The 18006-nt window shown below is 42.1% G+C and overlaps 1 protein-coding gene across 2 annotated transcripts in view; it reads right to left on the bottom strand.

Annotated features, from left to right (window-relative positions):
- Window positions 1–297: 297 nt before the first annotated feature.
- Window positions 298–18006, bottom strand: part of LOC147199126 (zinc finger matrin-type protein 4) — a 59392-nt gene continuing 41683 nt past the window's right edge. For both annotated transcript variants that reach the window (XM_086122494.1, XM_086122493.1), the window contains exons 6-7: window positions 13195–13291; window positions 298–2910 (exon numbers count right to left, since the gene is read on the bottom strand). In XM_086122494.1, coding sequence (XP_085978620.1) covers window positions 2889–2910; window positions 13195–13291 — 119 coding nt within the window. In that variant the 3' untranslated portion in view covers window positions 298–2888. The remainder of the gene's footprint in view (window positions 2911–13194; window positions 13292–18006) is intronic.

Raw genomic sequence — 18006 nt, forward strand, 5'->3', positions numbered from 1 at the left:
TGCAGCGTACATGAACACAAAAAAAATATGTTACTAACATGTACAAAGACACACAAATGGTTGTTTGTTTGTTTTCTCCTCGACACTCTTCGGATCTACTTGGGACCTGTCTTGGATCTACCGGTAGATCAGGATCGAAGTAATAGGCACCCCTGGTATAGACGTTAATTTTACTGTAAATTTAGACGTTATATTTCAATCCATCAGTTTAGCTCCAGCATTGGAGCCAAAGTCCCTGCGTGTTGTTCAGTGCAGCGATTTTCCATCATACACTCAAAAGACAGTTTATTCTCCATATCAATGTCAGCATATTTCTTTAATTGTCAATTATAAGAACACATTTTCCCTCATCACCCAGTGGCTTAGTGCAGATAAACAATATAAATACAAAAATCCTCGTAAATCCACAGACTTGAAGCTATACTGCCTATTTACACACTTCTTTATTTTTTGCTTCAGAACAGTCTAATTTACAGAAGGTCATTTGTAGTTCATGCTTCTCTCACAGAACGCAGAAAGCAAAAACATGTATTTATTTATTTTGGGAATGAGTGTAACAGAACTCATCCGAAAAGAAAAGAATAGTAGCTTAGTGTAGTGGTGTGCCATTTCGGTCCTGCACTCGAACTCTTGGCGAATACCAGACCGTGTAGCAACAGCACAGGAAAAGCGGAGCCTCAAACAGCCCCCCCCCCCCCCCCCCCCACCTTAAAGTGCTACAAACAATTCAAAATTCACTTGACGGACACTCTGATAAGATGACTTATACACAATGTCGACAGTTCATGTATCAAAAGGTGCCCCTGTTCAAGAAACAGAGGTTAATCTGTACTAAAATTTGCCATTTTTGTCACTGAGGTGTGAGCCACAATGCGTTAAGCTAACCACCAGAGAGCAGCACTATTGCCAAAATGTGCAAGCAATCTACGCAAAAGAAGAAGAAGAAAAAAAAAGCAAGTGAATGCAACCTTTTCCATGCATTGAGATACAGTATCATTACACAATGATTGCTACATAGTTTGCAAGTGATGTTTTTCCTCTGGCTCTAGTAACAGAAATAAAAGTTAGAATACACGTTGCCCTTTTTGGCAGACCAGGGCAGTATTATATATATTTTTTGCCTCCGGACTGCTTTCTGACATCAATATTCAGCTCTGTAGGAATGTTTTCACAAACTTCAACATGAGCTTCCAGTTGAAAAGTTGAAAAGTCATTTTTGTGCTGCTTTTTGTCGATCTGCTGCCATCAATCCAAGGCAGAATCATTTCAAAAATAGGGGTTCGATCAATCATTTGGTTGGCGTCCCTTCCATCCGCTGTACTTGTTGTCACACAATGTCATGTTATCATGTAAACTGAGGTCATTGGGGCTTTTCTTGTCCATGATTTGTTTTTTTTTTGTTTCTTTTAATTGTGTGGGCCTGAGTGTTTGTCACGTGATGTGAGAAGGAGCCCGAAAGCGAGAACTGCATCAGCATCCAAATCATAAATGCTGTTTGACGGCCATCCTTTTAAGATACGGTTAAAACCTGATTATTCATACACTGGCCAAATGAAAAGTTCAAATGACGCTGTTGATTGGGTTTCTGTTGGTTGGAAAGTAGCAAAAAGTGCTAATGACAAAAAAAATCATTTTTTTTATTTTTCAACGTCCTGATATTTCTTCATATTCCCAATTGGCCATTCTTTTTTTTTTTTTTTTGTGACGCTTATCCTCATCCTGTTCTGCAGCGACAATACGGGTCAAAGAGGTCATTCGATTCCTCCTAATATTTAAAGGTCAGAAAGAAAACAAAAATAATCCTGAGGTACAAAGACATTGCCACATGGAACGGCAATATCTTAATTTTACATTACACAGTGAAACATTTTGTGTTTGTGTGGTGGAGTGGAAAAAGAAAAGGGGCAGAAAGTGCAGAGATTGCACAAACATGTCATTTATTTAAATTGCAACTTTTTAGAGCGTGCTTGCACAGCATCAGGACTCGGGCTCAGGTGCCAAAATGTGATGGGGGACATCCCCAGTTTAGTTATTTGAAACCAAGCAAACAACAATTACCTTGAGTCAAAAGCCAAATGCTGCTTCACCAAGTCTCAAGACATTAGCAGTATTAAATTTACACTTTAATAGTCCTTTTTACGTGTCACTTGGATGGAATTGTGATGCATCGGTAAATATTTAATATTTTCACAAAAATACTTCCCCCTAATGAGAAACCGGAAAATGAACGCCTCCACACGTCTGCAGTTGAGTAAATAAAGGTCCCTGGCCACTGTTTGCTATATTATGAAAGCATTCCAATCATTTATACATTTTGGTCATTGGGTATGCTTGTACGTAGAAAGGGGACGGATCATTTCTAGACAAGGAACTTGATGACAAATGTGAATAAAATGCTAATGAAGTCAATATTTAAAAAATATATATTTAATATAGCAAACAAAACAAAATCTTAGCAAAGAGACACCCGTTCATCAAAAAGTATATCACTTTCACTGAACATTTGGCCAGCATATAAATATTTTATGCTTTACTGGAAGGAACATTCTGGGCATTGACATCGTTAGAATCCAGGACTGTTTCACACGAGTTGTTTTTTTAATTTTTTTTATCATTATTCGTATTATTCTTACTATTTATTTTATATGGCAGTCCACAGCCACATAGCCTGCGGTGGCCGTCGGCAAACAACTCATGTCAAACACTTGGGTGCAGAATAAATCTCATGTTAGGTCACGGAAATGAAAAAAGTCACGCGTGCATGTTGCCGATGTGCGGACGGATGTCTCGGACAGTCACACACACACAAACAAACACACACGCTGTTCGGTTTGTGACATATGGCAGGATTTTAGAAGTCCGCTAACTCCACGTCTTTCTTGAGCGGCTCACTGCTGTTGCTGCTTCAGGCTGCGAACAAAACGAAACGCAGAAAATAATTTATTAGTCTTGTTTGGTGTCTGAGGTGGGGCTCGCGTGACAAGAAATTGCTGTTTTCGCCCGGGGGGGGGGGGGGGGGCAACATGGTTGAAGTCCACAAGGGAGAAAGCAATTGCGCTTGTCGCACGCTCAGGACCACGGCAAAATAATCTAATTTACCTTTCAATCCGTGCCGCCTGCCATTCTTAATCTAATTCATGACTGCAGAAGAAAACAAAGGCCTGGAAGGGATAGTGGTGAAACTAATAGCAAGAAATCAAATGTCTGACTCCATGTGAGCCATTTAAGCAGCAATCCCCTTTCAAAATGTTTCACCTGGCTGAACCTGAAATTTTAAACAAAGAGCACAGAGGCAATACAGATCTGAGGTCCCGCGATCACCATGAAGGTGGCCCCCGATCTAAAGCTGCCGATTGTTTGTCATAAAGGAAGTCGCCGTGGCTGCATTCTGCCGTGGGATAAAACGCCTCACACTTAATGCAAAACAAAGAAATGAATTATGCCGGAGAAAAGCTACTTAATCAAGCTTTTTTAATCACATTTGGACTCCCTCCAGAATAGTGAGACTTAAAGGATCCATTATTGCCACTAATTCCGATCTTTGGAGTGCATCTAAATTTAATAAACAGCAGGGCTGCTCAACTGGTGGGTCGTAACCTGAAATTCGGGTGGGCTGCTGACAGCGAGTTTTACACATCTTGTTTGTATTTATGAAGAGCGAAAAATGGTTCAAGTTTCGCTCACATTGTCCTGGTTTTATAGCTACCGGGTAATTAATAATTCAAAGGAAAAATCGTATTCAAAGTAAGCAATTTGCAGTTGCACTCACTTTATTAATTATAAAGTATCCGCGTATGTATCAGTTTTCATATCCGGTGTAAAGGCCCTGCAACAACTTCCTCTCGCATAAAATCGGCTCCAACTGTTGCAATATCGGGCACCGCTTGTGATTTATAGTGAAGCGTGTTTTCATCGATGTTGTATTCACCTGTACGCATGCATTTGTCTTGTTGTTCCCCGGTTTCTTTATATTGCTCTTGCGAAATACAACTGACACATGAAAGATGATGACATCCTTTAAATGTTATTTTTGAATAGTACATTATTTCTTGGTGGCCCGGTGGGGCAGTGGTTAGCGCGTCAACCTCACAGCGCAGAGGTACGATTGCAGTTCGATTGCAGCTCCAGCCTTCCTGTGTGGGGTTTGCATGTTCTCCCAGTGCCTGTGTGGGTTTTCTCCGGGTACCCCGGATTTTCTCCCAAATTCCAAAAAAAACGTGTGGCAGGGTGATTGAACACTCCAAATTGTCCCTAGGTGTGAGTATGAGCGCGGATGGTTGTTTGTCTGTGTGCCCTGCGATGGGCTGGCAACCGGTTCAGGGTGTCCCCCGCTTACTTCCCGAAGATGGCTGGGATAAGCTCCAGCACGCCCCGCGACCCTTGTGAGGATTAAGCGGATCAGAAAATGGATGGATGGATATTATTCAGTTAGTATTTAAAAGTGACCTTGGTGTAATATACATCTGCTTTTGAAGTTAAGACAAAATGGTGGTGATGGAAAGTGAATGAATAGTCACGAAGTGAGAATTGAGGCTCCAGACAGGCATGGATGGGAATCATACGTCATTCCATGAAAGTCGGGGAGCAAAAAAATGAATGAAAAATCAAAACATGGGGCTGCTGCAGTTGAATATCAACTTGGTATCAGTTCAGAATGAGGAAGAGATAGAAGAGACTTTGGGAGTGGGTTCATTGTCGGGGCACACTTGGTGGCGGCTTCACTCTGAGTTCAACTGCTAAACTAAACTGTAACTTAAAATGCTGCTTTGAACTTGGATCTGAGGCAAAAACACCAGCAAACTGAGTTCCACGTTGTTTTTTCTGTCTATCATTGCACTGATATGGAAGAAAAAGGGCAATTGAGCAGCCATGATTCCTGATTTAGTGTGCTTTTTTTGGTGTTGTTGTTGTCAAGTCTGCCCCAGTCTCTTATTTCGTCCCATGTTCAGAACAATGCAGCCTTGCCCCTCGGACTTGAGCCCGAAGCGCTTAATGCATCCTGACATACAGTAAAAGACAAGGTGTAGGGGCCACTGGTCGAACAACTATGAGCAGTAGAGCTGCTGCCAGCTTCTATAAAGCATGTGTCCGCACATCCAATTAGGACGCAATGGAGTGGTGCTATTTTCACAAGGTCCGTGATACGGGCGGATGGATGCGGGACATTTTATTACGCGCGTACAGAGGCAAACGCTCTCCCCGCGTCTCACTCCGTTGCCTCCGTGAGCAAAGATAAAAGCCGACAATGCGGGCGTAATAGTTGCCAACCGCCTCACGAAATAATTCTGTGTCCCATGGCTGTTTTGACACGCAAGACTTCAACTCGGAGATGATAATATAGCGGGGGAAATTGAGGGGCCACTAAAATGTTGGATCAGAATAAAGCCTATTCCAAGAACGCCGAGTCTTCAAGCATGACAATGACCCGAAACAAGCTGCCGGGGTAGAGGAGTAGCTCAGGAAGATGCACAGTGAAGTCGCAGCGTGATCGAGTCAGTCTCCAGACCTTAAGCCGACAGAAAACCCACGATGGAGATGAAGCTTTACGTTTCTCAGCAGCGGCCAAGAAACTTCATCCATTTGACAAGTTTCTTGAACAAGGAGTGGGCCGTAATCCCTCCTGAGCTGTGTGTCAACCTGGTGACCACCTACAGAAAAGATTCCGTGCGATTAAACGAGGGTCCTCCACCTAATTTTTGCTTTCTAAAGCCATCAATACGACAAATTATTTCCTCCACTGTTTCAAACCACCCACACTTTCCCATGCTCATCAGCTTTGATTATGAAGCGACATCTTCCTACTTTAAATGCAAGTCCACTTACTTCATTTGATCAGATGAGCCCCCCTCCCCAAAAAAACGCCACATATGTAAGAAAAAGCAACACATATTCAGATTTAAGGAGAAGAAGCTATTGTTATATATGACGATAATTTCAAAATTTGCATGAATAATTTGCATGATTGATGATAATTTGCAGCTCGAGCTGTTGCATTCTTCATTTGATTTTTTTTTTCCTGGCCTTTTCTGCAGCCTCTTTCAGTTCTCGTTTGTTTCTGGCGGTTTCTCCCTTTCGCAACCTCTTCAGGAGGTAAAATGTATGTTTGATTGGTTCAAGGTCAAGTGGTTCTAAGGCCTCCTCCTTTTTCTCCCCAAAGAAGTCCTTTGGTGTGCTGGCAGTGTGCTTTGGGCCACTGGATTGTTGCATGTATAAGCTTCTCCCAGTTATTTTGGATGCAATTGTCTGGTAATTTCTGCGATTGGTTGGCAACCGGTTCAGGGTGTCCCCCGCCTACTGCCCGAAGACAGCTGGGATAGGCTCCAGCCTCCCCTGCGACCCTTGTGAGGATAAAAAAGATCGAAAAATGAATGAATGAATTGTCTGGTAATTTGTTGACTTCAGAATTCAATGTGCTGCTACTAGACCGTTGCAATTGACCTTGCCGTTCTAATACATTTGGTGGGGACTTTGTTTGCATTATTTGTATTTGACTTTGGTATTCAGAAACCCTATTTCAGGGTTTAATCAGTAATGTGTGCTCCCACTGAGATAGCAACACAAGAATGTATGTGTATGGCAAATGATATGGAGGTTAACCAAGAACAATAGACCATGACACACAATTGCGAATGCATGCGCACAGGCCTTCCCTTTAGCTGATCAATCGCAAGTGGCTTCTCTTCCTTAGCACTTGCCCCCTCCCTGCGCTCGACCACCACCTCCAAATAAATGTGCATTAGCTGGTTTTGCAGTTTGGATGTACGTGCCCGCCCTGATGCCAAATAATTAGCAGGGTGATCAGGATAAAAGGATTTGATTGTCCTCCTGTACCTCACCAGCACGCCCTCGGGGGCTTTTGTTGACGTCAGCATCAACATTGCCCTTCGGCGCAAATATACAAGCATCCAACTGGAGGCAACGCTTGCAAACAGATCATGTCAGGCCAGAGGTCGGAATCATGTCAGCACCCGTCATGCAGAAGCTATTTATTCCTCGTGGGGGATGCAAACTTAATTAATTTGTATGATTTCAGCCGTTATTTTGTACTTTGTACTGAGTTTCTTTATTTAATATTCAAAATGAAATAAAATGTCATGTTATATAAACTAATAAATGATGAAAAAGGGAAATGGGCCGACAACTCATCCTTACTAGTTGGTTTTTGATTGACCTTCATACTTCAGCATAAAATGCTTATGGAGGAAGAATTTTAATGAGTTCCAAAATACTGCACCTTTCCATTTCTGGTTTCAGCTAGCAAACAGTCAAGCTTCATTTCAAGGTGCTAACAGAGATCACCGACATACCGGCAGTCAGTGTTTTTGCCACAGGCTCTCGCAAGGGAGCAAAGAGAGCAAAGATTATTTGTGATGTTTTACGAAAGCTATGGCAGAAAAACAAGTTAGATTTGCTAAGATTGTAACTTCTTCAGAAGGGGTAGCAAGCACTTTTTAAACAACAGTTTGAATTGATCAAGAAAGAAAGTACCGTATTTTCCGTACTATAAGGGGCTTTGGAGTATAAGGTGCACCTTCAATGAATGGCCTATTTTAAAATTGATTTCATTTATAGGGTGCATAGAATAGAAGCTACAATAGTGGCTGCGGTTGCGTTATGCACTCACTAGATGGAGATACACTAAAGGGAATAAAATACAATCCAGCTTTATTCATATCACGTTTTCACAATTGCTGCAGCTGTAACAAAGAGCTTTACAGAACATTTAAAATACTATGTCCAAGAGATCAGAATATTGATCCATATATAAGGTGCATCGGATTATGAGGCGGACTGTCGCCTTTTGAGAAAATTGAATGCTTTCAAGTGCGCCTTATAGTGCGGAAAATACGGTAATGTCAAACTGACTCGAGCGATGCATCTTGCCTTGGAAAAGAGGATCAAAGCATCACGACAAGACACACACACACAACACGGTGTCGCGATTGGTGAAATAAAAACAAGATGAGACAATAGCATTGCGTTCTGTGCAACCGAAAGACATACAACACTGTTTTAATTTGAATTTATTGATTAGTTTGTCATACTGGTAAGTTCGTTCTTGACGCCGTTTGGCTATCGCCGATGACTCAGCTCACTGACGGAATGACGATTCCCACCTCTGGCAATTAAAGTGACTCATGTACGGCGTCAAACGACATCATAATTGGAGTCGATCATATCATGTTACATTGCAATTGGAGTGAATTGAATGTGGTCGTAATCAAAGTGAATCATATGGTTTTGTAATGGCAGTATATCATATCGCATTCTTTTTTTTTTTGTTTTTTTTCCCTAGCAAACGTTGACCATGTAGCTGCCAGCTGTGCCTCTATAATACGTTCAGGTAAGTACCCTGGCATCATTGCAACACATTGTGTCGTGAGAAAATGGCCTGCCAAATAGATCGAGTTAAATCTCTGCTGTTATCTTCCAAAACAGCTCCAATTACAGCGAGCAGTCTGCTGCGACAGCGCGGAGGGAGAACCGAGTGTTGCAAATGACCTGCAGCTGACGGTGAGCAAAACCGATGCGTGGGACGGATAAAGAATGCTGGCACATAAACACATCCAGCTGTTTCGTAGAAGAGCAAAATCTGTTGTGGCGTTACCGGTGACGCATCCCAAATGTCCGACACGCTCAGAGCCGTGAGGAAAGGTACAAGTTTTCGTGCTGGTTTTGTTAGCTGGGCTTTTCATCAGCAAGAAATGAACATTTTGCCCCTGAATTTTGACCTTGTGCTCACATTTGCGCTTTAAATTGGAACTCAAATGTATTTAGCGAGATACATATTGAGTGTGTCGTGATCGGATTTAAAATTCACATTTTTGTTTTGGGTCGCCAATGGTGTAGTGGTAGACTCGCATGACTTTAGGATAAGCAATGTTGAAAATGAATGAATCAATGAATTTTTGGGGGGGTCAGTAGTTTGCATGATCAACACGGCGCTGCAGTTTTGGTGAGCAACACAATTGAACTTGGCTGAACTCATTTCATGTCGTCATGTGAACAGTTCCTACAAGAAGGGAACCTTCTCTTTGAGGTGATGTCCATCGGGGTGGGGGCACTCACCCTCTCTCATAGAGGGGCAGCCACAATTTGAGGAAATCAAATTTGAGAATTGAAAAGCTACTCTCCGTCACGATTGGTTCAAAAAATATCTGGTTCTTTGTTTTTGATTCACCAAAGCTGTTCTTTTTGGGAAATTGCTTTTTTCAGACATATAATTGACAGAAATGTCCATATGTTTAGGGGTTATAATAGGGATGGACATAATAATCCATCACTTGTGTGAAATGGTTTGTTGAGTGATTGTGTCTTAAAGCAATTGAGGCTAAATTGTGTGCAATTTTTGGCTGCAGACGCACTGTTGGGTCAATCTTAACTAGTTTGGCGTGCGGAGACATCAGAAGTGGGACAATGAGCAACACAGAGCTTTTCTCAGATCAATAAACTAACACAAGGGTTTGAAACATTCTGAGAGACTTTCATTAAATTTACAATTATATTAATTGATGGTTAATTTTGCACATAATTGTTCAAGGACAAACATTTCCTGTGGCTTTGGGATGTGCTTGAAAGCCTGCAAATGCATTTCGTTATGTTCGTATGTGGATGGAAAGTAAATTAAAACCACTCTTCGCGAGAATTTATTTTTAATTTTTTTTAGCCTGGAGTAGAAAGAAATAGGTTCTTAAAAACTGGAGACAGTCCAAAACATGACTGTTTGGGCCCCAAATAAATGTTGACCAATGGACATCAAGTTGTTTTGATGTTTGTGTTCATGTCATGTGGGCCAAAACCAAGGCGACACATAAATCATCGCCCGTGGAGTCTCATGTCACCTTATTTCTGCACTCATACGCCATTCGAGCCTGTCTAGCATTTGCGCGAGTGTATTTCCATTCACGTGTCAGCGGAAAAAGTGACACTCGGCTAAATGCGCACTGAAACCTGGCAAGGGCTTAACATGCTATCATGTCAAGCCCCAGTTTCTACTTTGCCACAAATATGACAACCTGCACACGTTTGCTAATGACTAGAGTGTGTGTGTGCGCTCAGTACTGCGATTTAGATGATAGTGGTTTCACATAGAGTCGAGCACAGAAATTGAGTAACACCTGACTGACATGGAAGCTGGCAAAGTAAGTTGATGAGGTGGAACCCCCTTGGTCTTGTGCCGATCCCAAGAGGATAAATGTTGGTTTCGACCTCTTTCCAGTGCCACTGGAACAACTAAGCCAGTCCAGTGTGCAATGGCTGGCCACTTTTAAATGGATTCTGCTTCCAGGGGCTCTCTCTTAACGACTTTTTCCACACTTCATGAACACTGTAAGTCCACAGTATCTCTTCCAAGGGCTTACCCAGAATGCACTGCAGTGAGCTGGGGTGCAGGCAATTTTCAAATATTAATTTAATCAGATTAGATCAAACACTGTACTATATATATACAGTATATACACACACACACACATACACTTTGAAGCTACGTCTGACTAATGGATCTCTATTGTGAAGCTATTAGTTACAAGTTAGCGGTCCTCAACTTTTAAAAAGGAAGTCTGCTCAAAAATGTTGTACACCTGCGCATTTTTCTCCATCTCAGGGGGTGTGGCCATTTTGCTACTTGCTGTTGACTGAAAATGACATCACAGTTGCATGATTAGACGTTACCTGAGCCCTGAGCAACTGTGATGTCATTTTCGGGCGACATCATGTGGCAAATTGGCCACACCCCCTGAGATGGAGAAAAATGAGTGAGTTCTGCTGATGAATTCATATTACTCGAATGCAATCGGAATCAGAATGCCGTGTTCAGATTAGTGGAGCCACATGGAACATATATTTGTAAAGAAAATTTTGGGGTTGACTACCAGCGAATGCAGCAAACACCTTACATAACAATACTTCCATATGACAATAATAATAATCACAATTCACAACTCTGATTTTGACTGTCTGACAGCATACCTTTAAATTGACATACAGAAGAACAGCGATAGTAATTGTGTTACAAAGTTAAAAAAACCCCATATAGTTCAGATAGAGGATTTTATGTCTCTCTCTCTCTCACACACACACACACACACACACACACACACACACACACACACACACACACACACACACACACACACACACACACACACACACACAACTTGGATCCCAGTCGAATGCCACAATTCCCAGATAAATCGACTTCCTTTGAGTCAGACTAGAGAGCACCATATCCTCTAAACCAGTTATATATACCATACTGCTCTCAATCCGGCTAAGGACCGTCTTTTCCTGATTTCTTTGCAACATTTGAGGCTCACAGCTTTCAGCAATCCTGAGACTAGCTGTAATAGTTACGTCTCCTCTTTGAACCTTTAAAAAAAAAAGTATTCACACACCTCTTTATGTTCTTCTGTCTCTTTTGCACTCCCTCTGCTCGTTTGCCTCCGACACCATCTTTGTGCTACGCCGCATCTCCCTGGCCATCTGTCTGACTTTGTCCGCGGCATGTTCTGCCTCCAATGTGTTTTATGAAGCTCTCCCATAAACAACTCTTTCAGTGTCTCACCATGCTTGTCCTGTTTACCACAGGAAATGTTACAAAACGGAGATTCAATTACAACAGACTTTTGCCCTCTGTGCTATTTACTGCCGTTACAGTCCAAGTACAATGGTAGCTCAAAGTTCGAATGGTTCAAAAGTTGCACAATTTCGGTGTTCGACCAAGCACAGTGTATCCCAAAAGTCATTGTATGAATGTACTGTATTCCAAAGGCCTGAAAACAGAACTTCTAAAGGAGGTGTTGGCGCAACGCCCGGCAAAGTCCATCCGGAAAACGAATGAGCAAAGCATTCTAGAAAATGGATGGCTGGCCATTTTTGAAATTGACTTGAGTCCTGATGCAGAGCATGATGTTAGCTTCTCATGCTAGGTGCTAGCCACTGATGGTTTAGCTGCCATCGTTTGTCACTTGTGGTAAATATGTTGAGCGTTTTGTATGTTATGTTAAGTCTTATATTAGAGGTGGATTTTCAGACTGTAGATCATACTTAGTTATTTTCTTTTTTCTATTGTGGCACGTCGGCAATATTAATAGTCTTTTGATCCTGGCCAGTATTTAACAGAGCCACAGATGGACCTTCACCCTTTTTTTTTTCAATATCTCTTGCCTTGCCTTGTTCAGTGAAGCTTTTAAAATAGTTTTTTTAAATACTCAGAGCAGGGTGAATACGAGCGCAGTCATGCAGCCTGTTATGAAATCCTATGATTGGTTTGATGAATGAGAAGATTCAAATGTAATCCTGGGCTTCACTCTATGCAAGCATTTTGACGGCGTAGCGTAGCGGGTCATCCAGTAACGAACTAGTCAGCAAAAAGTGTGCGCGAACTGCAAAGAAATGAACAATTGTGAAAGCAGCGTACGGCGGCAACGGACCCTGTCGCACACCAAATGTGAAAAAATGAATAATCCACAACTTTAATTGTAATCATATTCAATCCAGAAACGTTGCAAACATTTATTGGGGGCATGAAAAAAAAATCAAGATGCAGAATTAAATACTGTGCAGAGGATCTGACATGCACAGATGAAATCCAAACTGCCTACAAGGATTCTGGTCGCTATCTCCTGGTAAATGGATGATATCTCACGATTCTTTCCCAGTATTTTGGCTAGTGGATACATTTTGGTTCAGAGACAACTAACCACAAACCCATTTTATTATTCTTTACTTGACGTTGAAAGACTAATACTGTATACTGTCGAAAAATTAGATAACTGACAATCTAAAGTCTTTATGAACACTTTGCAGACTTACCAGTGCTCCAATGTTCATTATTTTCTGAGAAAGAATTTTCCACCATACAATAACAAAACACTGAAAGTGATGTCATGTCAGCAAGTTTGCAAGCTATTAATTGCGTAACCGTTTTCCATTTTTGCATGTTTATCACACTGCTGTCAAAACATTGCTTGGCTCTTTGTAGGCCAGAAATGAGATTTGACTTCGCCTCACTTCACCAGCCAAGAAGCCATCACGTTGAACACACACACACACACACACACACACACACACACACACACACACACACACACACGGACAAAAACACAAGCGTACACGCCCACACCTCCTCTTATTCAGATCAAATGCCTCGTAGGTCGTTTGTCCTCACACGCTACGATGAGCCGTTGTACTCACTTGTTCTGATGTTTGGAGCCCTGGAGGTGTGCATGGTACTGTTCGATGGAGTTGAGGACCACACTGCAGACGCTGCAGGAGTAACTACTGCGCAGCCCTGGAGAGACATCAAACACAGTCGCACTTACTTTCCAGGGTGCTTACAAAGAGGCATTTGCTCATTGAAAAACCCTTAAGAAGCTGTTATCATCATAATTATCAGCAGAAGCCACAACAATGCCATGGTCACTTGCACTTTGAATAGGTATTTAAAAAAAAAAGTTTGTTTGGTATACATTTGTGGCCCCAACCTTTGTGGATCATTTTTGATTTGTTATTCAGACAATTCATCAAGTCTTGGGTGCTAGCTTAAATTAGCTCGAGTGAAGTGGTCTGCCAGTCAAATTTCAAATTAAACTCCAAATTGTCCTGATGGGGCTTTCAAACTTCAAGGTATCAAATAGAACCCCTGCCAGCCAAATAAGCTCCTACTTTCCACACTGCAGAGCAGGCTAATTTTCCTAATTAGGTTGCATCTGGAGAAACATTTGAATCTATTAATCATTCGCAGAAAGCTGGCTACATTTTTAGATCAGATAGTTATTGTGTGTGCGCTCATGTGTGCATGTGTGTGTTTTCAAGCTGCTGAACCTCAACAAGGTGAGGGAGGAGGGCAAGGACAGTGCAGTCAGCTGAATGTCAGTTGGCGTCTCACTCGCCACTATTGTGTCGGTGAATGCGTGCTCGAGTCCCAGATGCGAGCAAAGTGGAGGGCTTGCAGGTGGTCGAGATCAACGTGCTTTCCAAAAATAGATGGATCAGCATGAAGATGGCAACGGAGAGCACAGATTGGGAGGTTAGGTAGACCAAGCAAGTGATGTGGGCCCCATTACCGGCAGGAAGTATATGAAAGAGTGGAGAGGAGATGGAATTGTGGGGAAGGAGAATGAGCTGTTACACTTAGCAATCGACCAAAATAACTCAAGTAGCAGCGCTAAGCATGATTGGCTTAAATGAAGCAGCACTTTTGCTCAGTCAGCCACATGGCCACTAGTGCTCATTTCCGGTGGATATTCTTCTCTTACCAAAAGTGCCTCAGCGAAAGCAGAACATGGGCAGTTATTGATTTGACGTGAGGTGACATCACTGGACATGCTGAGGTGAGACGCTTCAGAAATGTTGTACGACGTTGAAGTTATTCGTGAACGTTTTTCTTTCACTTGCAACTATTTGATGGGCTTTAAGGAATTTCAGGCTCCACTGTACTTCTCTCAGCAAAATGTCATGAGGCGAGAAAGGGAGTCAATGACCAGAATTTCCCGTTTTTTTTAGTACATTTCACTCCCCTCTTATTCTATAGCACAGCAAAGATTACACACAGAGGTCTGCTGTTTTATACTCTTGTCAATGATTAAATGTGGCTGGTGCCTTTGTGGGGAAGCTATTAGTCTGATTGACAGATTGGCCCTGATCTCCGAGATAGAAAAATAGCTACAGACAAGGTTCTTGTTTAGACACAATGACTTTCTTTAGGTTACTCAAGCGGTTTTGGTTTATGAGACCACACAGTGGACTAATCCATGTAAATGAGGTGCAAGACACAATGACTGCACGCGGGGAAGAGAGGTGAATTTATGCAGGCGAGAGCAGTATTTTGTGAGGGCGTTTTAAGCCTTGTTAATTACGTAAAACAATATGCTAGTGACAGAAAAAAGGAGGGGGGGGGGGGGTGGCGGCGTTGGCATGAAGGCTGTTGTCTAATGTACAGCCTGCAGGCTGTTCTGGCAACGCTGGGATGGAGACTTCCCGAAAAGTAATGATCTAGAGCACAGAAAATGAAGAGTGCTGTATTGTGCTCTTTAAAAAAAAAAAAAAAAAGCATTGTTGCGCTTTGGGTGTCTGATGCGCCTTAACTGGGCAAAAGGAATCTTAATGGGCCATTCAGTGCACGTTGCAAATTGGCTATTGCATCAAGATGCTCCGCCAAGCTCTAACAGTGCCTTGTTGCTTTTATAAATGATTTTTTCCTTTTTTTTTTTGGAAGCGTTCAGTGTTAACAATCATGGAATCAACTGCTGCTGTCAAGACACTTGCTTTAATGGAAACATGGACTCCAGAGGAGAATGAGGAAATGAACCCTCAATGCGCCATTTAACCACCACCTGTGAATATCAGTGTGGATCATGTTCAAGGTACTTTCCAGCTTCCGGTGGGACAACTCAATGACAAGTCGTCATCTTTTAATTTTGCTCACTGTGGAGGCAGGATAATAGTATCTAGAGCTCCTTGCAGCACAGACAATTAACTTTCTCCGTTGTCTTGCTTTATTAAACCAGCACTGAATGTAAAAAGAGGCCTGTTGAGAGCAGACTTGGTCATTATAATTACGGCGATGCCTTACAATATGAATTTTATTCATTCAATGAACTTCTTTGAAAATTCTGTCCCACTTGAAAACACAGACAAAAACCAAGCCGCATTTCAAAAGAGTTGAGGTCGGATCAACCCAGAGTCAAGATGTAAGAAGTTGAACTAGTGTGCTGTCTATAGAAGTACAAACTGAAAATAATATTCCTAAAAATAAGTAAATATATACAGTATATATTTCTATATATTTCAAATTTAATTTACTCAATTTTATTCCATCAAGTGGTTGCACAAAATGAACTCATCCAGATGCTGATACTTTTTTTTTTAAAGTAGACAATACATCTACTGCACCTAAAAAAGGAATCTGTATCCAGATGATTGTATTTTTTTGTAACCACAGGGAATAAAATTGAGTGAATTCCACACGCCATTTGTCTTTGGGTGGTATGCTGAGTTACGCAAAGTGGTAACATTGGGGTTTTCTTTTGTAAGGTATGAGCCTTTTTTTTAAACACTCACCGAAGTATTTTATTCTTGCCCATAAAAGAGCATCACTTATAAATTGTGTTTATTAGCTGCTTTCCTGCTGTTGTATGCCAAAAATGTGGTTTTCCCAAATAGTCAAAATTCACTTGTCAATTTCTACAGTATTGTTTTTTTTTTACAGTTTTATATTTATGAAAATAAACTTGGCTCTTGAAAATCTATTTCTCACCAAAAATGTTTCTAGCTTTCACAGTATATATTCCCGAGCAACACAAAGACCTCTCTGTTTGCTCAATCCATTAACCAGTGGGGATTGTTGGTTGGGATTCTTTTTTAAAAGCTCAAGTTTTACAAAGTAAGTGCTAAATAGTCATCCAGAAACACAATTTTGATTATGAAGGGAAGCTAGTTGTGAATCTGAGCTTTTTGTATTGAGTTGAGTTGAATGCCGGTAGGTGAAACAAGTGAAATGCAGATGTCCCAATTCTATGACGAAATAAAGACATTCATGAGTTTGAAAATACACCTGCATGTCGTGCCGCGTTGTCACACGAGCGTCGTTTCGAGGGAGAGGAGGTCAGCGTTGTCTCCTGACTCGGACGTGCTCATCAATTACACGCCATTTTCTCTGCTTTGCTCCTTGGCCCTCTCTGAAGTCCTGGCGCGCTCAGGCGCTCATGCTTCAGCGCGAGACGCTTATCTCACCGCTCCTAACTCACCGCCCCGTCTCCGGAGAGAATAGACAATCGTCCGACTCTGTCCCGAGGGGGTTTCTACCCGAGTCGTGATATATGTAAAGACACATCCGAGTCCGCCGGGCTCCTTGCCCAGCCGCCAGCTACCCCTCCTCCCCACCCTTCCCTCCCCTTGCAATCCATCTCCCAGGGTTTCAGTCTGGCACCTCAATAGCCCCCGTTCTCTGCTGTAACTCGTCAATTTGATAAGAAAAAAAGGAGGAACTATGCAAATGCATGTGTGCCGTGAGGCTTTACAATATGAAAGGACAAGCAAAGGTCAGTATCATCAATACAACAACAACAACAACAACGGTGTGTAAATAAGTCACCTGCGCCTTACGGGTATTTAATGAGGATGACAGATGAGACATGATGTGATTTGGGCCCTTTGTGGTCCACACACGCATCTCTACACAGATTGCAAACACATCAACCGAAGACTGAGTGAAACAGTCGCAGAAAGCGTTCCATAACTAGAATGACTTGTCTGGATGATTTGGTAATGCACAAGCATCCGTTAAATTACAATGGAGCAGCACAACATCTTCTTGATTATGTCTGCTTCTAGTTCACACAAATAGCTCTTATAAAGTCAATAAAAGATTTTAAAATATGATCTGGCTCCACAACACAGTGGAATGTTTACAACGGGTCAGTTTGCAAGATCAGAAAACAGAAAGACTCAAACTAATCCTTAAAATCTGGAAAGCGAAAGTCACAGTGTTGTGCCATAAAGCGATGGCGCATGCAAATGGAATGAAAGCCGAAGCTACGCTGGGTTGAAAATAAAAACATTCACAGGACCGCGCAGAACCAACTGAGACATTGGCCTGGTAGAAAAACAAAACATCCTGGTGCAGTCCGGGACAGGCTCTTTGTCATAAATCCTTTGGGTGCATCCTAAATGTTTACATGGTCCTCCTTCTTCCCTGCGCTCAGGGTCCTATAACTTTTGCCACCAATTCCACCAAGCAATCCTTCCTGTCTGACATCATTTCACTCAGTTATTATCATGTAAACAAACCCTGACACCGACCATGAGGCATACCTACCCAGCAGACTAATTAACATTCCCAAACATTTCCAGCACCTTGCACCCGAGAGGCGTTAAAAGCCTTTTGGAGGCGAGAATCCTGTGCCAGTGGAAACACGTCATACGGCAGGGCAAACAATCCCCGACAATAGTGGCGTGGTTGAAAGACGGCTGAGCCCGGGCGTGATTGATGGCACGTGTAACGAA

The sequence above is a fragment of the Hippocampus guttulatus genome, chromosome 10, assembly GCF_054856545.1.
Source record: "Hippocampus guttulatus isolate MCC_2025c chromosome 10, RoL_Hgut_1.0, whole genome shotgun sequence".
Lineage (NCBI taxonomy): Eukaryota > Metazoa > Chordata > Actinopteri > Syngnathiformes > Syngnathidae > Hippocampus > Hippocampus guttulatus.